This window comes from Oryzias latipes, chromosome 6 (genome assembly GCF_053564925.1).
Source record: "Oryzias latipes strain Hd-rR chromosome 6, Olatipes_Hd-rR_3.1".
Lineage (NCBI taxonomy): Eukaryota > Metazoa > Chordata > Actinopteri > Beloniformes > Adrianichthyidae > Oryzias > Oryzias latipes.
Genome location: NC_136242.1, coordinates 7,424,545 through 7,448,485, shown reverse-complemented (window position 1 = coordinate 7,448,485; position 23,941 = coordinate 7,424,545). Strand labels below are relative to the sequence as shown.

Sequence of the window (23,941 nt, the reverse complement as noted above, 5' to 3'; positions counted from 1 at the left end):
TGTGTGTTTTGCTGTGTCGAGCACTTCTCACAGAAAACGTCACATGTTTTGTTTTACGTTGTTATTTTTGTAAATCATTAACAACATTGTTTTGTTTTACGTTTTTTCATCATCATTTCCACATTAAAGTGTTACAAGGAGCTTAGTTGAAGCATAAAATACATCCAGTCCACCACCAGATGCCGCTGTTCTGTGTGGTTTCAAAGCCCTGAATGGTTGGTTCTTTATTCCAGCATAATTACATGAACCCCAAGGGAAGCTTCATGGGGCTTCTATTCCCATCCCTAAACAAAAGCCTGTGCCGTCGTGTCAGAAATTCACCTCTGAAATTTGGAATCATTGGAATCCTGCAGCCCCTCAAATGCAGAATTCACCTCTGAGTCGTGGAGGGAATTTGTGGCTGAGAAATATGCTCAACGTGAGCCAGGAAAAAGAAAGAAGTTCCTCTCAGCTCTGAAACCCTGTGGATATCTTTCATGGTTCCATGATTGTCCAGAAGTCCCTTTCTGATTATTTGATCGTGAACTTTGACCTGAACTGAGTCAGTCACAGTTTCCTCCATGTGCAGATGATGGATCTCACTGTGGGTGGGACAGACGTTCCACCACAGCTTTGCATGACAGCAAACTCTTCTCATCAGTGGACAGAAGAGCAGACGTCCCTGCATGTTGGATCGTGTGAGGGAGATCAGGGTTTGTCAAATCTCTGAGTCTTTCAGGAGCTCCAGGTTCACACGGTCCTTTCAACAGAACAACGGTTAGTAAATTCTGGATTTCTTATTCGCCCTTTAACACTCAACATAGAATCTCACCCTCCAACTGGAAGCTCCTTATCTCCCTTCAGTTGGTCTCCATCTGCAGCACCTCTTTACTCAGAACAAATCCTGCTGCCCCTCCTGCGGGTCATTGAGCAATGGTTGAATAAAAAGCAAAGCAAAGGTCCTGTCTCCAGTTTCAGAGTGAACCTGTGGGTTCAGGTTCCCCTTTGTTGGATTTTTTTTGGTGCTGAGTGCGGGGGTGGGGGGTGGGTGGGGTTAAAGTACGGGGATTAAAAGCAGAACTGTGAGTTTGCATTTGATATCTGTGTGAGATGAGAACAGAGGATGCGTTGTGCGCATCTGTGTGTGTTCAGGCTCCTCTGTTTCCCTCGGGGGGGTGGGGGTCTTGTACTTTGGCCGTTCTGCTACAAAAACTCACTCAGTGCAAACACTGAGTGAGCAGCAAACTGCTCCAATTCAAGTGCAAACCAAACATGTTGTGTGGGTAGAGTGAGGAGCTTTTCTTTCCCCTGCTGAAGGTCAGAGAGCTGCTGGGACTCAAACGTCGGAATCTGCAGACGCCAGCAACACTGAAGACCCCAACTGAAGACGGGAGATGTCAAGGAAGGAGTCTGCTCCTGTGATCCCCCTGCTGCTCCTGCCGCTGTTCCTGTCTTTTGGGCGAGCGTACAGCTGCCTGGAGGACCCGGCTGAGGCCTACAGACTGAGCGGAGCTGTGTGCAGGCTCACCTACCCTGCCGCTGCAGTGTGTGAGTTTGAAACCCTGATTTTACATGAAGCAGAGAGAGGTTCCTGTAACATAGCTGTCAGATCTCTGTCATGGTTTGGCTTCTTTGGTCTTAGTCTGAAGTTTGTTCTTTTTGAGCCTCTGCTCTCCTCTCAGCTATGTTCAATGACAAAAGCAAATATTTGATTTTGATTTGAAATGGTTTATTTCAAGCAATCAAATAGTAATAATACACAAAAACAATACAATCATCAATTATACATTCATACAATAACTAATCAAACTTAGAATAAGACATACAATTAAATTTTGCTCTAAAGGGAGTGGAAGGAAGCGAATTTATATAATCCCACCCCTGTTCTACTGTAACCATTTTATTACATGATCCAAGCTTTTATAAAACAGGATTAAGAATCTTGAAGTATCAATAAAGCACATGACAAAGAAAATTACTTAAATTATTTTGTAAAAAAAAACTTCTAGAAATCAACATGGCAATGAAGTATAATAAAAATATATGCATATTATGTTACTTATAACAGTCATTGATATGATTAAAAATAATACTGTATCAGTAAAATAGACATAACACTGTTTCAGGAATTTTCATAGCAAAATTTGATAAAGTATCAAAAGTTAAAAATATGTGCAAAATTATGTTATATTAGGAAAAAATCGTGAATGAGCTTATCAATTTGTTTGGAACAAGTGAAGTAATATCATTAAAAGTTGATTTGACAATTTCCAATACTTGATTAATCATTTATTTTACAATTTTTTGTGTTTTTTTATTTATAATTTTTTTTATGATAAGGTAATGCTATGAACTAAAATAAAAAGGGTTCGTATTTGTCGAAATACCAAGGTTGGTTTTTCTTCTTCTGCTGATTAACAGCCGTTCTTCTGGGTTTAAAACAAAGCTTATAGTTCTCTTCGCTGTTATGTCTGCAGACATTAGATTCAGTTCCATATCCTTCTTCAGCTGATATCAGCGGCGCCTAAGAGTTGAGGTCAAGTTGTCTGCATGTCAGATCTTTGTTGATAATCAGGTCACTTCAGACTTATGGAGAAAGTGATAAATCAAGGCGTCATATTTCTTGAAATTATTTGGCTCTTTGATTTATTACTGCATGTTGTTTCAGACGTCCGTGATCAAACACTTCTCAAAGTCCTTCATGGTGTTCACAACCAGAACCTTGGACCGGTCCGTTGGACAGAGTGGTTTGACGTAAATCCTGCAGCCTTTAACCCAAGTGTTCTCAATCTGCTTCTGCTTCCTGAGAAGCCTGGCATGTTTAGCGATTTCAGCATTCCTTCTGGTCAGATGGTCGTTCAGATGAGCAGCAGATCCTTTCAGATTATTCCTTTGCTTCATCAGAGCTAGCTTGTGTTTTTGATTCACAAACCTGATGAAGATTGCTGGTTTATCCGTCTCCTTTCTCCTGGGGAGCAGGTGGCAGGTCTCAATGGTGTTTAGATCCAGGGAAATCCCTTTAGACGTGAGAAATGATTCCATTTGGTGTACCAGAGACTCTCCACCGCTCTCCATTTCAGAGCTCCTAGCGCTATTAGCATTAGCAATGCTAACTCCAGCTGCATTTAGCTTTGCCCGAGGTTTGATCGGTATTCCAGTGAGAATGACATTATTCGTCCTTACTTGTTGTTCCACATCGTTCAGTCCTTTCTCCAGAATGTCAACCCGGTTTGTAGCTCGTTTTGAGCTCGGAGCCTCAGGAATTCTTCCATTAGCACTAAGAGTGGAGTTAGCTTCGCGTTAACTTGTTCCATAAAGGGATACAACGTAGCTTGGATATCATCAAGAGTCCTCTTAAGGTCTTCATATTCCTGGTTTTTCTTAGGGGCCATGGTCAGCTCTCTTTTTTAAAAGAAAATCAACTTTTTAAGTCGTTTGAAGATAGTTGTATAGCCGCTGTCAGCCACACGCATCCGTGCTGTAACCCGGAACCGGAAGAGCTGCCAAATATCAATGTTTTATTGATTCCATCTCTTATCGATTCTGTATTACTATGTATTTATGGTAAAACTTGATTTTAATCCATGCACTTTCTTGCTGATTATTTTGATTTTTAAGCCCAAATGTGCCAGTGACCTTACTGAATGCCAAGCAAACATGAAGACCACGGCAGAAGCCATGAAGGATCACAAAATGATGGAGTTGGAGCCCTGAAGACGTCTGCTGCAGGGACTCGGCTCCGAGGCTCACAGGCAACAATGGGCCATCAACATATCCGCACCCTGCTCCACTTTGAAAGCCCCCAGGATTGATCAAATCAGCTTTGCAACAGCCCCCACTCCTTTATCCACTGAATTTCCTTCATCTGAGTGTGTTGAGTGTAAAAACAAACTGCAATTCTCACAAGATATCTTTATTCCTAACTTCAAAGTCCCACTCTGATCATCTTTTGATCCGTTATAAAAGTGTTCCCAGTGTTCTTTTATTTAGGATTGTGCTGATTTTGGACAAAATCAAATAACCTGTGTCATTTTCTAGGACATAGTTTCAGTAGAGCGGCAAGAGTTCATTAGAAATTCACCTCTGAATTGTGGGCGGGACTGTTGGCTCAGAGTAACCTCCCCCCTTTCCCTCCCTGTGGCTGAGAGCTCTCTGTTTGCATGCTGTCCCGCCAGCTTACAGCCCATCACACCCCCAGCCTGACATTACCAGTGCAACAAAAATGGTTATCAGTATCAGAGCTATCCAGCGTACAGTTTGGATCCATATTCCAGCTCAGACCAGGAAAACTGACACGTTCATGGATCTACTGGTCTGACAGTGGATCCATCAGAATGAAGCAGAGCAGGAAGCTTGTCTCACAACGACAATGTTTTTCCAACAGCATCTCTGTTTTTAAAGGCTGCACGGTGGTGCAGTAGTAAGCGCTTTAGTCTCCTGTTGTATGGAAGCGATTCTGTAGCATAAATAAAAAGCAAAGTCAAAACCAGAAATGCTTTTTCATTTTCAAAATGAAGCTGCATTTTTTGACTCAAAATTAAAATGAAAAAGCAATCCACTAAAATGCTTTTTCATTTCCTTCCTCAACACAGCTTATTCTGTCACTTAATTAAAATTAAAATGAAAATGGTATTTGAAATTTCATTTTCAAGACGTTCTCTGGTAAATGTGTAGCATAATTCATTTAGAAATGTCTAATTTGACATTTAAAATGGATTAATTGAAATGCTTTTTAATTTTCAAAATGAAGCTGCATTTTTTGACTCAAAATTAAAAAGAAAAAGCAATACTTCAAAATGCTTTTTCATTTCCTTCCTCAACCCAGCTTATTCTGTCACTTAATTAAAAAGATAATGAAAATGGTATTTGACATTTCATTTTCAAAAAGGTCCCTGGTAAATGTGTAGCATAATTCATTTAGAAATGTCTAATTTGACAATTAAAATGGATTAACAGAAATGCTTATTAATTTTCAAAATGTAGCTGCATTTTTTGTGTGTGTGCGTCAGTCAGCAGCCGGACACACAGAGAAAGCAGTGACGTCATCGCCCCGCCTCCCCTCTGCTAATGCTTTTTCGAAATGAATATTGTGACAAGGTGCGAGGGGTGGATGTTAAAATGCAAATGCAATCCCCTCTTTGCATTTTCGTTTTAATTATGACACAGAATAAGCGGTTTTAAGTATAAAATGAAAAAGCATTTTGAAATATTGCTTTTTCTTTTTAATTGAGTCAAAAAATGCAGCTACATTTTGAAAATTAAAAAGCATTTCAATTAATCCATTTTAAATGTCAAATTAGACATGAATTATGCTACACATTTACCATGGACCTTTTTGAAAATGAAATGTCAAATACCATTTTCATTTTAATTTTAATTAAGTGACAGAATAAGCTGTGTTGAGGAAGGAAATGAAAAGAATTTTGGTGGATTGCTTTTTCATTTTAATTTTGAGTCAAAAAATGCAGCTTCATTTTGAAAATTAAAAAGCATTTCTGGTTTTGACTTTGCTTTTTATTTATGCTACAGAATCGCTTCTATACTGTTGAGAAGGCCCTGGTTGAAATACCAAATGGGACCTTTCTGTGTAGACTTTGCAAGTTCTCCCTGAGCATGCATTCTTTTTCTCTTGCCATTCAGGGTGCAAAAACACAGGTTGATTGATGACTCTAAATCAGGGGTGTCAGAACCCAAGCCTCGAAGGGCAGTTTTTCAACCAACAGACTGTTGAAGCTCCTTATTGGCTAATCACACCTGATCCAGGTGATTAGCACCAGATAAGGCAGGATTTTTGGAAAACTAGGAGGAGGCCAGCCCTCTAGGCCTGGAGTTTGATGCTCCCTCCTGCTCTAAATTGTCCACAGGTGTGACCTTTGCCAAACAGGTGCCAGGTTAGGCTCTGGCAGCCCCGTGGCCCAAAGTGGGTAAAGAAAACAGATGGATGGAAATTTTGTCTCCTCCTGATTCTCAATGATTAAAAAATTACTCAGAAATGCAGTTTCAATCTTAATTTTCTTTATAAATGCATTATAAATCCATTGTTAGAAAAATGCTACAAGAACATGTGAAAAACACCAAAAACACCATTTTCATTGGAGTGGGTCTTTAACATATGAATTCATCATAACACCTTTTTTGACCTTTATTAAATAAACAAAAATATGGAAGTATGTGTCACGGTAGGGGGGGGCTCGAGAGCCGGTAGGACCCAGACGCAGAGACGGGAGGCAAAACGGTTTCGGGACTAGAGGGTTTAATAACAAACAAAAAGCACTGGATGACAAAATAAAACAAGAATTACTGTGGTGTGGCTAGAAACATGGAAACATGAGCGTGGCTAGAAACATGGCACATGCCATGAAGGGACGAAGACACATGAAGACGTTACAGACGCCAATGGACCAGCACAAGAGGAAGGCAGAGACAAGACTTATATACAGACAGGGCAGACAAGACACAGGTGAACATGATCAGGGCAGATGGGGACCAAGGAAGTAAAACTCTAGACATGACAAGACAGGAACCCTTTCAAAATAAAACAGGAAACAGAACCAAACAAGACAGAACAAGAACTAAAGCAAAAACCAAGACAAAACAAAATCAAACCATTACAGTATGTTTGTGTCAAAAATACATAAACAATTCCTGTTACATTCCTGTTACATCTTTAAACACTTCTGAAAATAAATTAAAGCCATCAATCATGGATAGAAGACAGCTTGAATGCAGGCTTCACCAGAAAATTTTCACCATATTTATAAAGAAAAAGCCGTTTAATCGAACCATTACGTCTGTCTATTTTGGCAGTGAATGAGAAAACCACAAAAGTGATTGAGGCAGCTTTTCAACATGCCCGATATCCAAGTATGCAAGGAGAGAAGTCCCTGCTCCTCATAGGCAAAGTCTCTTTTGGCCTAGAAAAGTGAGTCAATGCACACTTTCCACTGAAGATGGGACACTATCGTGCAACACTTTTCCTTTTTACTCCCCAGTCTGGAAATTCACAACTTATCGATTGGTCGGAGTGAGTTTGAGCTCGTTCCAGGAAAAGGAATCGCGCTGAAGATAAGCAACGTGTCTGCAGTGTTTAAAGGGACAATCCAGTATGGATACGGCAGCTGGTTGTAAGTTTGACTGTAAATGTTTGCAACATGCATTCACATGTCAAATGTTTCTTCACAAACAAGAATGTGACGGTGTTCACCAGTTCCGGTGTCTTCCTCACGGAGATCATTTATGAATGAGCTCCTGCAGCTCCTCACTGCACCAGGTTTACCTGACAGACATCTTCAAGCCTCTTCATGATTCCTGCTTCTTCAAAGTCACACTGTGACTGTTTTTGTTTGTTTGTTTGTTGGTTGGTAGCTTGGTTATTCCTCCTACTATTGACCAGTTTATGTCATCTCCTCTCTTTGGTCAGTGGAAAGTCTGCCTGAATTCACGCTAAAGTGAACCACACCAGAGTTCATCTGCAAGTGAACAGGTGGTCCTCTATAACGCATTGGCGCTTCACACAATCAAAAGAAAACATGTAAAATCATTGACACTGATAGGTGGAAGAGAGTGTTAACATTCCCAAAGGGTACATGCTCCAAGGCGAGCCAGGAGGAGGCACAAAGGACCTGCAGCCAAACCTCCGCCTGTCATGAATAAAGAGAGAAAAGCAAATGTGATTCATGTTGATCCAGACGATGGCCAACTACAAAGGAACCAGGATGATTTTTACTAAGTGACACGCAGACATGAGCAAAGGAGAAAAACTGGAAGTTATTGGAGTGCTTTTAATCATTCCCAGAATCCAATGGCTACCAAGCCCTCATGAATTCCATCCCAAAGACGAGTGGTAAGATCCGTAAGATAATGGGAATTAACCCTTGTGCTATCTTAGATGACCCCCCCCCCCCTTACATTGACGTGTTATTCCTACCATGACAAAGGTGGATAAAGGTGGAAAGATTTCATGTAATCCATGGACACCAGTGAAGATCACAAATCATTGAAGAAAAAAGGTTCAGAGCACTGTCTAGTGGGTCTAGATGACCCAACTCCCAATGTTAAAGTGCCTAGGATAGCACAAGGGTTAAGAAGGTAATGTCCTGGCTATACCTTTACTCTGGATAAGTCGGTACTCGCTCAGAAAACCAATCATGCAGGGTTCATTACTGTTATGCCACCAGAGGTCACAGCAGGAGAGTCCTGAAGGGCTGGAAGCTCCTGCTTCTTTTTCATCCACCCCTGCCATTCCTACTTCCTATTGGTTGAGTTCACCTAATGCCTCAGCCACAACTGCAGGTGAAAAATGCTGACAAAGGGATGCATATGGGCTCTGTGCTTGCAGCCCGACTGTTAGAAATGACAAAATTGACAATAACAGCATAGTTTGGGTGGACATCCTTTGGGCGTCCTGATGGGCCCTCAGCTCTGGTCTCATCAGTCTCCTGTCAGAGACATTCAGTGATGATGTTATTAATGTATGAGGAAGAAGGTGTGCAAAAGCATCAAGCATGAAAATTAAACATCAGGTCAAACAGCAAAGAGTCTGATCTGCAGAGGTCAGTTTGCTGGTAGTAGCATCTGTTGGAGGGTTTAACACTCAAACAAAGTTGAGTCATTGTTCACTCTTTTTTTGTTCATTGTTTGAAATCTAACTTCTTTTATTTCCTGTATTTGTGCTGAAGCAGACGTTCTCATGAAGCAGCAGAACTTTACTGACATGCCGTCTTTCTTCTTTGTGCAGAGTCAACCTTGCACAGTCTCTTGACCTGGAGATTGAGTCTCAGATTGACCTGGGGATCAATCCCAGACTCTGTAAGCATACTGGATGATTCATGCTCTCATTACACATTAGCTAGTCAAGACCTTTTGCTTCAATCTAAACTGGCTTCCAGCTTTTTTCCATGAAAGCTCACCACAGTTTCAGGAGGCATGAATTAGGCAGCGTGACAGATGCTTTAGTGCAATCATTTCTTTAAAGCAGCAGCTTCCACGACGTTTGACCTGGGACTGTTCTTCTGCTGAAGGGTTCATGCCTGTGATCCGTGTCTTGTCTGTCCTTGTGTGTGCCGCTCTTTCCCATGCATGTCAGATTGCGGCAAAGGAAAAGTGGCTGCAGACACATCCGACTGTTATCTGAGGTTTCACAAGCTGCGTCTGCACCTGCAGGGAGACAAAGAGTAAGTGAAGCTCTGATGTGACACCACACACAGCTGCAGCATCCAACCCTGTCTGCCTCTGCTTGTGCTGCAGACCTAACTGGCTGAAGAAACTTTTCACCGACTTCATCACCTTCACTGTGAAGCTAGTTGTGAAGGGGCAGGTGAGGCGCAGGCCCGGCTCCTGACTTGATGTGGTTAAGAAGAAAATAATGACAAACGTGTTTTATTGCAGATTTGCAAGGAGATCAACAAGCTTGCAGACATTTTATCCGACTTCATTCAAGACACAGCAGGTTTGTGTGTGCTGTACCTTTTAAAGGTAACATTAGGGCCAAAGCGGAGCCAGACAGAACATCGAACATCCTATCTCAAACATCAAACTGCTGCAAGAAAACATCTGGACTTTTTGTAAACTCCTTGTGAACATCGGGATGTCTTCCCTGTCGTCTGATTTCCAAACATCACATCGTTTCAGACACATTGACATTTTTCTGACATCCTGTAGGATGTTTGTTCATGAAGCCTTAACCATGTTATACTACACCATACACAGACCTCTTCCGTGTTTCAACATGGGAACAGGGCTATATGTCCCAATCTGAGTGCACAAACAACCTTTTTTCAAACAGTTGGATCAGCACTTAAACATGCATGCTTCTTCTGTGCTGCATAAATTTGTTTCATGTTGTTAATTGCGAATGAATGAAACAAACCTCCAGCTTTGAACGACCCTGTGTTCGTTCGTTTGTTGTTGAAACGATTCATAGTTGATAGTGGATAATTTAAACGATCCGATTCACTAACCTAAGATCAATTCAGGACATCAGAAAATACAACCAGTGTGACTGATAGAGAGTCCTGAACAGTGCAGGTGAAGTAGGCGGCCATTTTTACATAATAGTAAAATAAACTTGTCTCAAACTAAATGCTATTTTCTATTAGCAATGTAATTGATTTATTTCATTTTGATCAGTTTTATAATGGTCGATTGGATTTGATGAACAGCCCGCCACAGACAGATCGACCTGGTTGGATCGTAGGAATATGAATCGTTTCATCGATGTCAGGGTCCGCTTGGCAGAGACTGAGCCACAGGACCAAAAAGAAGAGGCTTTATTTTGCCCCAACACAAAAATGGCACAGGCCTAAATTAAAATGGGGTCAACTTAACAAAAATGTGCCTGAGAGAATCAATAACAAAAGCTCAAACCAAAACTGACCCCCCAACAGGAAGCATTTGGGAGATTTTATGCTGGCTGATCAGACCAATGACACAACAGGGAGGGAACCACAAATTCAAAACATTCAGAACCGAAATATTAACTAAGAAGTAAATTACTAGTAATTTAAACTGAACTTAGACTTTTAAGCAAGTTTAACACATTTCAAATGATACAAACAATAGTCCAACATAAGAATAAACTTTTTCTTCCTCCTCCATCATCTATCTCCACATGGAAGTGTTCAGGAAGTTGTCCAGCTCCTGCCTCTGCCCCAGCATCAGGCCTCAGAGAGAACTCAAAAGAGTAGAATTACTCCAAACAAAACAAATTAAATGTCTGCACAAGTCATTAAGTCAATGTTGTTATGGGATGTGTGAAATAACATAAATGGTTTATGCAACAACAAAGAAATATAACAAATGAACCTAACTGTGGGGCAGTGGCTTCTGCCGTCACAATCGATTAGCTCGATCAATCGTTTCACCCCTCGTGAGGCTTCAGCAGGTATCTAAGCTTGTAGGTTGTATGTTCCTGAGTCGTCCTGCAGGGTCTCACTTCCGTCTGTGACGTGAACCTGTGTGTTTGCAGCACACTTCCTCAGCGACGGAGACATCAGCGTGGACATCGGTGTGACCACGGCCCCAGCCATCACTGCTAATTACATTGAATCCTACCACAAGGTAAGCACTAACTGTATTTACTGGTAAAAGCACTTTATTTTTGATCATTTCAAAAGTTCGCTTCAAGTAACTCAGTGACAGACACTTCTGTTTGTTTAAAAGAAAAACTGAAAATGTATTTTATTGGTAGATGATGTTATGTGACAAAATTCTTTCATTTGCTTCTGGAATGATCGGGTATTTAAATCATGTGATCTTTCTCTTTTTTCCTCAATTTTAGGGGCTGACCAATTACAACAACACAACCTCTGCCCTCAATGAATCTGCGTTCCATCCAAGTCAGCTGACTGAAGACAGAATGCTTTTCTTTTGGTTCTCAGGTCAGCAGTGTTTCCATATTTCCATATTTATAACTAAACTGGTGCAGGGTTTTAACTTTAAACACGTGTCTAAAGCAGAGGAATTCTTCTGCAGATAAAATAAAGTCTTTAGATTTTTTTTTACAAAATACCTGAACATCCAAGCAGATCCATCCCATCTCTGACCGTTTCTGACCCATCAAGAAAGTTCTGTCTGTTGAAAAAAAAGCTTTGTAGAGACTTAACTGTGCTTCATTTTGTTTTAGTAAAGCAGCTGCGTTCAGTTCAGGAAGGCTTGAAGGTAGCCTGGATCAAAAGCAGCTAGAAAATGAAGAAAATAATGCAAACGCCACTTTAGTCCAGAATCAGCCGCTTCATTGCATCCGGGGAATGTATGCTGAACAGAGCAATCATCAAAGTGCACAGACTAACATCATCTTCATAAGTGAGATCATGTCAGAATGTTGTAATCTGACTTTTTGCTAAAAGGTACCAAAGTTCAAATCACACCAACTAATCCCTCAACGCAAAAACATTTTAGAGACTAATAACAAAAAATAACATTAAAGCCGCAAGCGGCGTTGTATGGCCCGCAGACGCAACCCGCCTTCCACGCCCAACTCTACGCACCACCGCTGACCTCACCGCCCTCACAGCCCGCAAATTAAAAGCTAGTCAAGGCTGGATTTGCTAATTATGCTAACTATGCTAATGTAGCTAAAAGTGCTAGCATTGCGATCAGCATCATCAATGGACTCAGAAAAATACATTACCTACAATGCTAATTATGCTAACTATGCTAGCTATGCTAATGTGGCTAAAAGTGCTAGCATAGCGATCAGCATCATCAACTGACTCAGAAAAATACATTACCTACAATGCTAATTATGCTAACTATGCTAGCTATGCTAATGTGGCTAAAAGTGCTAGCATAGCGATCAGCATCATCAACTGACTCAGAAAAACACATTACCTAAAATGCTAATTATGCTAACTATGCTAGTTATGCTAACATAGCTAAAAGTGCTAGCATAGCGATCAGCGTCATCAACTGACTCAGAAAAACACATTCCTCCATTGGTGAGAGCTATATGTCATAAGTTGATAAAAAACCCACTTTTTCCAAAATGGCGGCTTTTCTGTTGATTTTATCTCCATAGCAACCATTTTATGTTTTGGTCCCCTCGGGAGGACGAACAGATTGACGTCAGTTTCAGACAAATCGGTAAAAGTAAACTTTTTGTTGTCCTTAGCAACAGTGGTTTTATGCTAACCACGCTCACATTCCTTATATGTCCATATCCAGTGGTTTTCAATGTATTCAGTTTCAGGCATTAATGCATGCATTCAATTTTCACTGTATTGTATTGAAATGCATGGGAGTTATAACAGTGCGCCACTTTGCTAGCTTGCCACGCGCACGCCGTTCAAAATCTACATCTTCTAATTCCAACATTTTTTTCACAGTAGCTTGCCATTGATGCCCAAAAAGTTTCGAGACAATCGATGAAAATTCCAACGACAAGTTTACTTTTGAATCTGGCGGTAAAGGTGTTTTTTATAGAAAATTCAAGATGGCGGCTTTTTCCCGAGGTCAAAGGTGGACGAAACTCCAGAGGTAGTTGTGGACTGGCTCTAGCAACATGTGAGTCAAATTTCGTGAAAATCGCTCGAAAAAAGGTTCATTGTTCCATATTGTGTAAAAACGCGAAAAACGCAAAATGGCAGATTTTGGCAAAAAATGGCCGCCAAACCGTAGGTCGTGTCACCATCCCGTAATGATTTCAAAACGTCCTTTGGATATCGCGGACAAGGGTATATTGTTTTCGTTAGTCGATTCTCAAAAAAAAAGTTCCGAATGTCTTCGTTTTTGCCGAGTCGGCACATTTTTTTGCGACGGTTTTTTGCTTACCACGCCCACATTCCTTTATCGATCTTGTCATGCGTAGCATCGTTTTGTTCAGCGCGGGCCAAGGAATCGCATATTTCCTCTTCACGACATTCCGATGAAAAATGTGCGAGCTAGCCAAGATGGCAACGGTTGCTAGCTCGCCACGCGCACGCCGTTCAAAATCTACAACTTCTAATTCCAACATTTTGTCCAGAGTAGCTGGCCGTTGGTGCCCGAAAAGTTACGAGACGATTGATGAAAATTCCAACGACGAGTTTTCGTTTGTATCTGGTGCTCAAGGTGCTTTTTTGAGAAAATTCCAGATGGCGGCCTTTTCCCAAGGTCAAAGGTCAACGACACTTCTGGGGTGTTTGTAGACTGGAGCTGGCAGCAAGTGTGTGCAATTGCGTGAAAATCGTTCAAACAAAAGTGTCTTTTCCCCATATTGTGGGAAAACACGAAAATCGCCAATTCTCAGAGTTCGCCACAAAATGGCCGCCAAGCCGTAGGTCGTGTGGCCGTCCCATAATGATTTTAAAACATCTTTGGGATATCCCCGACACGTGTGTCTTGGTTTCGCGGCTGTATTTTGAAGTACATTTTGTTCGGCCCCATACGCGATTTTCGGCCCATTCATTTTTTTGACGGGATCGCTGGCCGTGATGTCATCGTCTTCGGGGGGGTGACGTTGACTTTGTGGAAAATTCATTTGCAATTTATCCCAGGTGTGTGCACGTTTTGGTGACTTTTCGAGCATGCGGCGGGGGTCAAATTCTCGCTGAAAGGCGGCGAAGTCGTCGTTCCAACTGCGAAAACAATATGGTCCTTGCAGTCAGTGACTGCTGCTGCGGGCCATAATTACAATTTAGAAACCAAAACACAATTCTAAAAATATTATTAGAAATTAAAATGAAACCTTTTAGAAAAAAGATGGTCATTCATCTTCTAAACCATTTATTCCCTTTTGGGGTCACAGGGCTGCGTGAGCCTATCCCAGCCACTTGTGGACGAAGGCAGGGGGCACCCTGGACACCCCGCACACTCACACCCACACTCACAATAGGGACAATTTAGAGTAACCAATGAACCTATGAAGCATGTTTTGGGACGGTGGGAGGAAGCCGGAGAAAACCCACACATGCACGGGGAGAACATGCAAACTCCACACAGTCAGGTCCCCCATTGATGTTCTGGTTCAGGTCCCCCATTGATGTTCTGGTTCAGGTCCCCCAGCCGGGACTTGAACTTTCTTGCTGTGAGGCGAGAGCGCTAACCACTGCGCCAGCATACAGCCCTGAAAAAATGAAAGAAAAAAAAGAAAAGAAATGTTGAGAAACTAAGTACAACAAGAAACCCGAAAAGGCAGGTACTTTGGGACATCCCTGATTGGATGATGACGTTTCATTTTTGACGTTTGAGTTCTTTTAAATGGGTCTTTAGTGTTCACATTATAATAATTAGTTAGTGATGACGATAAGCACGGAGCATCGCTTCATGACAAAAAGCTTTCGGATAAAAAGATGGACAAATGTCATCATCCAGTCAATGAAGTCCCATGATTCCTACCTTTTCCAGTTTTTTATTGTTATTCATTTTTTAACATTTCATTTCGATTTCTGGAAATTACTTCTGTTTTTTTTTAAATGTATTTTTTATATTTTTGGTTTTGCATTTTACTTTTTATTCCTAAACTGTCATGTTGTTTTTTAATGATTTGTTTTGCTTTCTTAATTGTCACTGTGATCTGTAGTATGTTTTGGTGTAGAGTGATTTGCACTTCAGGTAGAAAACAGACTTTCCACAGAAATCACATCAGTTCAGTGGAGCGGCAGATGAGCAGACCTGAAAAGGAGATGAAAAGAAAAAGTTAAGCTGACTCTGGGTTGATCCACTGTGATGGTGGTTTTGCTCTCTAACTGCAGATGAACTCTTTAACCCTTTGATTGCTGCTGCTCACCATGACGGTCGCTTTCACCTCAACGTCTCCGCCGGAGAGCTCAGCGTGAGTGCTCTGCCTTCCCTCTGAGCGTGCACATTGACAGGTCGATGTTGTAACTTCAGCTGCTTTTTCCTAGGAACTCTTAAAGACCAGTCTGTCCAATGTTACCGTGGATTCCATCCAAACAGTAAGAAGGTTCATCTGACTGACCCTCTCCTGAGAACAGACGGCTGCTTATTGTCTCTTTGTGTGTAGTGTCTGGCAGGGGCTTCTGCAGAGCTCAGAGTGTGGAGTTCTTCAGTTCCTCGCCTGCACACCTCCAACACAGGATCCAGAGTCACAGCACAGGCCTGTGGAGAGCTGCACTGTGGGGGTCAGGGGCCCCCAGCACTCTTCTTTGAAACGGTATTTCCTGACAGGAAGTGCAGTGCAGGAGCCATGCCGTCAGTCTGGTGCATGTAGCAGATGCACGACATGCTTATGATTTCGCATACATATGAGAAACAACACAAAGATCAGACACGGATTCCACAGATTTTATTAGTTTCTGGACACTTTCTCACTAGTTTGTTAGAAAGATTAATTATTGTTGCACGTTAAAAACTCTTAAAGCAAAAAAGAATATTTATGTCCCATAACCTTGTGACTAGCTGTTGCAAAAAAAAAAAACCCTGCAGTTTAGTAGTTCTAATAACTCCAAATTAAGTTTTCCTAATTGCATTGCACTGCATTAGCAGATTCTTTTACACTGAGACATACTAGAGGTTTAGGTGAGTTTCTAACAGGAGATTTTTTTCTGTTTCTTCTTGCTCAGAGTGTGCTTGTAGATGTCACAGCTTCCTACTCTGACAAGAAACTCTTCCTGCACGGCAGTCCCAAAAAGTAAGACTTTTTCTCGTCCATCATTATGAGTCTGGGGCCTCCTTCCAAGCGTGGACCCTGATGTCAAATGCAAACACGATTTCATGCACACACACAGTGGGGTCGACCTGTACGGATGCTGCAGGTTTTTGGGTTGTCTGGGTCCTGGGAGGGTCCTACAGAGGAGGGGCTGCATCTTAAGGGGAGCAGTGATGGGTTTTGCAGTTTCCTTGAGGCTCGTATGGCCACCTCAGTGGACATCATGAAAATGGAACGTATCATAAAGAGTCTAGTGAAGTATTTGGTAATGATAATGATGTACAGGTGATGCTGTCTAACAGTGACCTTATGCCATACTCTAGTTAATAGTAATGGTCGCCAAATTTCCAACTGTGGGTGAGCCTGGTCAGGCCATATTTACAACACCCCTCGTGGGCCCCCCTTTTCCCCGATGTGCTTCCCTCCTAGCTTGCTCCTTCCTGGACCAACCGTGGGCTGGGTGGGTGGCTGCCTGGAGTGCGGAGCGGGTCTCCCTTGGGGGGTCCTGGCTCGTACCTGGGGTTGGGTCGGGGGGTTGCCCAGAACTCCTGGGTGGTGATGAGATGCTCGTCTGGGGTTGTGGATGCTCCTCTGGGGCGGGGCCTTGCGTTGGGCCCTCCCGGTGCGGCGGGGGGGCTGCTCTCCTGGTTGGGCTGGAGCTGCGCTCTCTTTCCCCCCATGCCTCATTGCTCTCTGGCTCTGGGGGCCTCGCAGCGGTCCTGCTGGCCCTGGCCTGGGTTGTGGGGATGTGGTCGCCCGGGGGGCGGTTGTTCTCTATCTGCTGTCGTGCGGGCGTTGGGGGGGTTCTGGCTGCCGCTACTGCTGCGGCGGGGGTCTGGGTGTGGGGATGGCTGGGCATTCTCCCTCCTTCTTTTCACATTCCATCATCCATTTTAGAAGATTATAAACACTCACTTGAGCACAGGTGTTAGCTCACTTTTGCAGTAATAGTTTACGTGATTGAATGAATTTCAATTTCACACTAGTTGGTTTAAAGGCACAAAAATTCGTGTGTGAACATTATTTGTATTGTGTACATGTTGACACATGGACATTTTTTGGAGCTAACAGGTATGTTTATAACACCTGAGTGTGTGTATAGACTTGCATTACATCTGAACCTCACTGTAATGAGTATAACCATCCAGAAACTGTTGCTTTATGCTGCTTCATGGTCCCCCCCCCCCCCCGATCTATAATCACCCTCCTATCCCCCCCTCTCTAATATACCTCTTTCTTCCTCCCTCCTTTCCTTTTCCGTCCAGTCCAACACAAAAGATTTTCAAATACAATTAAAATGAATAAAGTTTGGCCTCGATTACAAAAGGGGTTTATTCAGACATACCTCTGGTTTATAACCCCTGTTGTTAAAGTAAAACATGTCCAACACAAGAGGCCTTCAGCTATTCATCTGTTTGCCCAGCTGTCGGACAGGACAAGTTAAAAAAAAAATTGTAAGGTGCCAGTACTGGGTCTTTAATGACCAGGATGAGCAAGTGATGCGTAAATGCCCATATGGTGTCCACACATTGACTAATTTCCTAATTTCCTACAAGCTGCACCCTAGGAACATCCACTTATTACTTAAACAACACTAACAGGGACTTCCGAAGGAGTGGGCTGCGAGGAACTCCAAATTTCTTGTCCTATCTTCTGTCAGCCCTCTACAAACATCACGCACGGCAGTTTGTGACGGTTTGCATTAAGAGAAAAAAGGTTTTCTTTCATCTTAAACAACTTAAAACAGACATAGCTTTCCTTCAAGAAACGCATATACGTAGTTCAGACACTGAGCGTCTCCTAACAGGCTGGAAGGGACAAGGTTTCCACTCCTACTTCCAAGCAAAGGCAAGGGAAGTTTCAATTCCCATCGGCCCTAATATCTCTTTTGAATCTCATACCGTGATCTCTGACAAATTTGGCAGATATGTTATAGTCACAGGAAAACTGTTTAACAAACTGGTTGCATTTGTGAATGTCTGTGCTCCCAACTCAGATGACAGACTTTTTTAAACGACTGTTCTCACTATTGCCTGACATAAACATATTTGCTCCTATTATTGGAGGAGACTTTAACTGCTGTTTGGACCCATCCTGGACCGCTCCTCTAAAAAAACCATCAGAGTATGTAGACCAGCTGCCCTCATCAAAGCTTTTCTGTCAGACTACGGAGTGTGTGATGTATGGCGTACTCTCCATCCAAAAGATCGCGACTACTCATTCTTCTCGCAACTCCATCATACATACACTAGGATTGATTATTTTACATTGATCACCAGCTAATACCACTGGTGCAATCCTGCTCTTACCAGAGCATAATCATCTCAGACCACGCTCCCATTGTTCTGAGTTTGTCCATCCCTGACATTCCAGAAAGCAGAAATCAAGTTTTTTCTTGCCACCAATACCTCCCCTGAGATGTCCAACCTCATCGTTTGGGATGCCCTTAAGGCTTACCTTTGGGGCCAGATCATCTCCTAAACCGCTAATCTGAAACGGAAATCTTTAAAAGAACGCATGGATCTGAGCTTTAGAATCAAAGAGATAGATAAAAAGTATGCCCAAACCAAAGATCCCAATCTGTTTTGCGAACAAATAGAACTTCAAACTAAACTGAACTTACTTCTAACTCATTCAGTTGAAAGCATACTTTTAAAAGACAAGGCTCAATTCTATATCCATGGTGACAAACCAAACAAGCTGCTAGCCAACCAACTTCACGGAGCCAGAGCAAAACAGAGCATCGCTGAGATCCGCCTGCCTTGCGGTCGCCTAACATTAGACCATCTACAAATAAACACCGCATTCAGGGACTTTTACTCTCAACTTCACACCTCTGAGGCCCAGGTTGATCATGTCACATCTGCTTCTAACGCTGCCACCAGATCTTAGAAAGGCACTAGACGAGCCCATATTTAATTCTGAAATCACATCAGCTCTATCCTCTATGCAGACTGGCAAATCTCCATGCCCTGATGGGTTTCCAACAGAATTTTTTGCCAAGTTCTCATCCTTACTTTCCCCATGTTGTGTCTTGTGCTGTTTGACTCTTTCAGGTCAGGGTCTCTCCCCAAATCTGTGCCTCATACAGACCAATCTCACTCTTGAACACAGACACAAAGATCTTGGCTAAAGTGCTGGCTCGTAGGTTGGAGCATATCCTCCCTATAATTCTCCTCTCCCTCTCCCCTCCATTACAGATATTTGCAACCCAGTTGTTAAACACTCTAAGGATATTGGTTCAGTTTAGGAATCATTTTTGGTCTCTGTGATTTCTCACTCACAAGCCCTATTGCTTCGAATCACCTTTTCATGATATGGGTTTTTGGGAGTGGCGCAAGAAGGGCATTAGAAGATTTAAAGATCTGTTTTTGGATAACACCCTGGCCTCACTTGAGCAGCTAAGCAGAACATTTGGTCTTGTAAAATCAGACTTTTTCAGAGACCTGCAAATTAGATTGCATCTTCTCTCTCTCAGGCCAGGCATCGCCACTGTTCCAGATGAAACAATTGTTGAAACCATCCTTTGGTTGAACCCGTCCCACAAGAGACTTATTTCAGTTCTATACAACCGGCTGACAAACCTAAAAACTCACTGTGTGGCCCAGCTTAGAACAGCATGGGAGGGGGATCTGAACATGTCCAAATCTCCAGAAACCTGGAATTTAATATCTACAAAAGTGAACTCTGCATCTCTTTGTGCTCGCCACTGTCTAATCCAATTTAAAGTTTTACACAGGTCACACATCTCTAAGTCTAAACTGTCTCACATCTACCCAAATATCAGTCCCTACTGTGATAAATATAAAACTGGGGTAGCCACACTTATTCACATGTACTGGTCTTGTCCATCCCTCAGCGGGTTCTGGATGAAGGTGTTTCAAACTCTATCCGGGATACTCCAAGTCTCACTGCAGCCAAACCCTCTGACTGCTCTGTTTGGGATCACCGGACAGGGGGTGACTCTAACCTGAGAAAAATGACAAACTCTGTCTTTTGCCTCCCTCTTGGCCAGACGTGCAGTCCTGGTTAGGTGGGAGAATGCTGCCCCCCCAACTCACTAGCCATGGTTGGCAGATACCATGTCTAGTCTGCAACTCGAAAAGATTAGGTTCTCACTCAAGCATAAGAACAGGAACTTTCAGGAGACGTGGGGCCCTTTTCTGGAGACAGATATGGGAAGGAGCCAACCAGGGTGCATTACCGTGTCAAACAGAGACCGGCTTCAAACTCATCTTGCGCCGCCAGCAAAGACAGTGGGCAGGGAGTGACAGAATGGGGGGGGGGGGGGTAAGGGTCGTTTCATGTGTTTTTTGTTTTTGGTTTTTGTTTTGTTCTTTTCTTTTGGTGCTGTGCTGTTTGCTGTATTTTAATTTTTTTTTATTCCTATTTTTTATTATTTTCTTTTCCGCCAAGTCCTGCTGTTTGCAATTGTGACTTTACACTATGTATGTCTTTATGTTCAAGAAAAGTCAAATAAAAAGATTTTGAACTTAAACAACACTAACATGTGCAGTCCGCAGGTTTCAGGGGGGTTGAAAAGCATCTCACCTACACTCACGGGCCATTTAATTAGGTCCACCTTGCTAGTATCAGGTTTTGCCTTAATCCTTGGTGGCATAGAGTCAACAAGGTTCAGCAAATGGAAGGAGGTGTGGCTCCAGACACGGGGGTCAGAAAGGAGAAGGACACTCGTTGGAGCGTGGAAAAACCCAGCAGCCTGGGGCTCAGTCACAAGGATTTTTGATTTCACATTCCAAATGATACTTTCCAGAGGGGTCTCTGAGAACAGTCCCACAGTTTAAGAGGTGCGGGGACTTATAAGACTTTGGACAACATGGTGTGGCAGCAAAATGGGTGCAGCAACATAAAGCAGAGAGCGGAGGCCGGAACACAGGCTGAGCAGGTCAGCTGAAAGTCAAGCGGAGTGGCGAGTAGAACAGGTAGATGAGCTGGCAGTGTAACCCTTGTGCTATCCTAGGCACTTTAACATTGGGAGTTGGGTCATCTAGACCCACTAGACAGTGCACTGAACCTTGAATCTTTCCACCTTTATCCACCTTTGTCATGGTAGGGAGAACACGTCAATGTAAGGGTGGGGTCATCTAAGTTAGGACAAGGGATAAACAGAGCAGGTGAGTTGACTGAATGCTTGCAGTGCAACGATCCTGCAGAGAGTGAAGGACAGAGGCAGAGATTTATAGGAGCAGGCACGGGGGGAGGAAATCAGAGATGTAAGCAGCAGCTGACATGACAACCATGCTTAACTGGTACCAGGGGGTCTGAAGTGTGCCAAGAAAATATCCCCCACCGTGACACCACCACTACCAGGCTGAACTGTTACAAGGCAGGATGGAGCCATGCTTTCATGTTGGTGATGCTAAATTCTGACCCTACCATCCGAGTGTGGCAGCAGAAATGGAGACTCATCAGACCAGACAACGTTTTTCCAATCTTCCATCGTCCAGTTTTGGTGAGTCTGTGTGACTTGTAGCCTCAGTTTGCTGTTCTTAGCTGACAAAGGGGCACCTGGTGAGGTCTTCTGCTGCTGTAGTCCATCCGTTTCAAGGTTAGACGTGTTGTGTGTTCAGAGATGCTCACCTGCAGACCTCGGTTGGAACCAGTGTTTTTTTGAGTGCCTGTTGTCTTTCTATCAGCTGGAACCAGTCTGGTCATTCTCCTCTGATCTCTGGCATCAACAAGGATATTTCCTCTTTTTCTGACCATTCTCTGTAAACCCTAGTGATGGTTGTTGGTGAAAATCCCAGATGATCAGGTGTTTCTGAAATCCTCAGACCAGCCCCTCTGGCACCAACAACCATGCCACTGTCAAAGTCACTTCAATCCCCTTTCTTCCTCATTCGGATGCTCGGTTTGAAATGCAGCAGATAGTCTGGACCATGTCTACATGAATAAATGCATTGAGTCGCTGCCGTGTGATTGGCTGATTAGTTTTTTCCCTGCAAGCCTTTTTCTGCTGTGAGATGTTGCCTCGTTGGAGACCCTTCTAGGACATCCACAGGGTTTCAGAGCTTAGATGAACTTCTTTCTTTTTCCTGGCCTATTTTGAGCTTAATTATTATGTAGAAAATACGCTAGGTGGGTCATAAGCTCCCTACTCCAAGTTCTCAGCAACAGGGAGGGACAGGGGGCGGGATTGCTCCACGCCAAGAATTCCCCCCACGACTCAGATGGGAATTCTGCATTTGAGGGGCTGCAGAGCTGCAGGATCCCAATGATTCCATGAAGTCCTACTGCTCTGCAGAAACTGTCCTAGGAAATTACCCGTTTTTTTTATTTTGGCAAAAAATTATATAAGCAAGGGTTGATGACGACTAAGTGTTTCCACTTAGTCTGTTCATTTCTGTTATGTTATATTCTGTAATATTGACTAATACGTTGTGTTAAAGACCAGATGGAGAGGTGGTCCTAATAAAGTGACCTTGACTTACCTTGATGTGTTGTTTAAATGTTCACTACAGCCTGTCGCCAGTAGTATGTGTGGAAGGGGGGGAGGTCGATGACTGTTGCAATGCTCAGATTTATTTTTAGAGTTTTAGTTTGATCATTATCACGAGAAGGCTCTTAAGGAAACATTTTTAAAGGTTTTGTAAAACATGTTTACCTTTTTTAAACAGTATTTTTAGTCAGTTTTTCTGCAGATTCAATGTTGCTCCTAATTCTGTCATGTTTACAGGATCTCTGTTCTTCAAGCTGAAATTCCCTCCCAAAATAAAGTGGTAAGATTCATTTATTTGTTTCCATTCAAAAGCAGAGATTCTCAGTTTAAACAAATGTGAACTTCTGCCCTGACTGTTTACTGCACAGATGTAAAAAACAGCCTGTGTGTGGTCTGTCCCTGAGGTTTATGCACTCTTCTGTTTGCAGCTACAGGATGAAGCACAGGTTTCGTTCATCAAAGAAGCTGTGGAGAAAGTTGGAATTCCCAAAGTTTTGTCTGGTGAGAAGCTGTGTCAGAACCAAACCTTACACCTCTCTGCTATTTCTGCATGAGCTCCTGTACAGTCAGAGTGACCTCTAAGAGAAGGAGGCATTCCCTCTCATCGGTGATGCATCACGCCCTGCTTTGCGCTTTATTGAGGTTTATTTGTGCAGAAACGATGGATAGAAAACGTTCCCCAGACGTTTTAGCGCTCCGGGGGTTTCCGTCTAAGAGCATGGTGTGTTTCAGTTCTTCAGGTGGAGATAACTAGGCTGCTGGACAAACAGGGGGCAAACCTGTTTGACATCATTGACCCTGAAGTGCTTCCTCGGGACGTAAGTTCTGCTCCTGTTTCAGTTTGGGCTCTCAGCAGTCTTGTGACTCTTTGGTGCTTCTCTCTGGACTGCAGGGCTTCACTGTGACGAAGATGGACTTTGGTTTCCCTCATCACCTCCTGGTGGATTTTCTCCAGAAGACTCTGCAGTGATGCAACAGCTTCAAAGCATTTTGGGCTTTAAACGTTTTAAGTGATATCTGAGTTTGGACAGATGAAATGAATACTTACATGTCTGGTTTAGCTTATAGAGGGGGATGAAATGTTTTCATACTGTGAACAACAATGTTTAGTTGTAGACTGTGAGTGCTGTTAATGTGGATCAGGCTACTTTTATAGTGAAAGAGCAAAGGAAACTGTGTTTCAGCAATAAAGCCACTTCAGACTCATTTTTGGCAGAAAATGTGCTTTTTTGTGCATCACAGGAGAGAAGCAGACAGTACCAGCAGCATGGACCCAGAATAAACAACATCCCTGATGCACACTGCTCTACTTTTGGGCAGTAGCTGTGAACGAAAACAAGAAATATGTTGATATAAAACAACAACACAAATTGAGGGAATTGTATGCATAAATGTTAAAAGGACATTAACGGTTG

General features: G+C 42.8%; 1 protein-coding gene across 1 annotated transcript; it reads left to right on the top strand.

Annotated features, from left to right (window-relative positions):
• The first annotated feature begins 1,194 nt into the window (after window positions 1-1,194).
• On the top strand, window positions 1,195-23,732 carry cetp (cholesteryl ester transfer protein, plasma). Its single transcript, XM_023955541.2, has 17 exons — window positions 1,195-1,527; window positions 6,787-6,901; window positions 6,972-7,103; window positions 8,717-8,787; window positions 9,065-9,152; window positions 9,226-9,295; window positions 9,367-9,427; window positions 10,946-11,037; window positions 11,258-11,357; window positions 15,150-15,229; window positions 15,303-15,353; window positions 15,422-15,571; window positions 15,981-16,048; window positions 22,764-22,806; window positions 22,955-23,027; window positions 23,259-23,344; window positions 23,419-23,732. The coding sequence occupies exons 1-17, from the start codon at window positions 1,374-1,376 to the stop codon at window positions 23,494-23,496; spliced, it is 1,512 nt and encodes a 503-aa protein (XP_023811309.1). The 5' UTR covers window positions 1,195-1,373; the 3' UTR covers window positions 23,497-23,732.
• The last annotated feature ends 209 nt before the right edge of the window (window positions 23,733-23,941 follow it).

Bases quoted from the DNA above. Each gene is read 5' to 3' on its own strand.
- cetp (XM_023955541.2), top strand. From the start codon at position 1,374: ATGTCAAGGAAGGAGTCTGCTCCTGTGATCCCCCTGCTGCTCCTGCCG. The intron at 23,028-23,258 runs GTGAGAAGCTGT...GGTGTGTTTCAG, and splicing joins AATTCCCAAAGTTTTGTCTG to TTCTTCAGGTGGAGATAACT. The intron at 23,345-23,418 runs GTAAGTTCTGCT...TCTGGACTGCAG, and splicing joins CTGAAGTGCTTCCTCGGGAC to GGCTTCACTGTGACGAAGAT.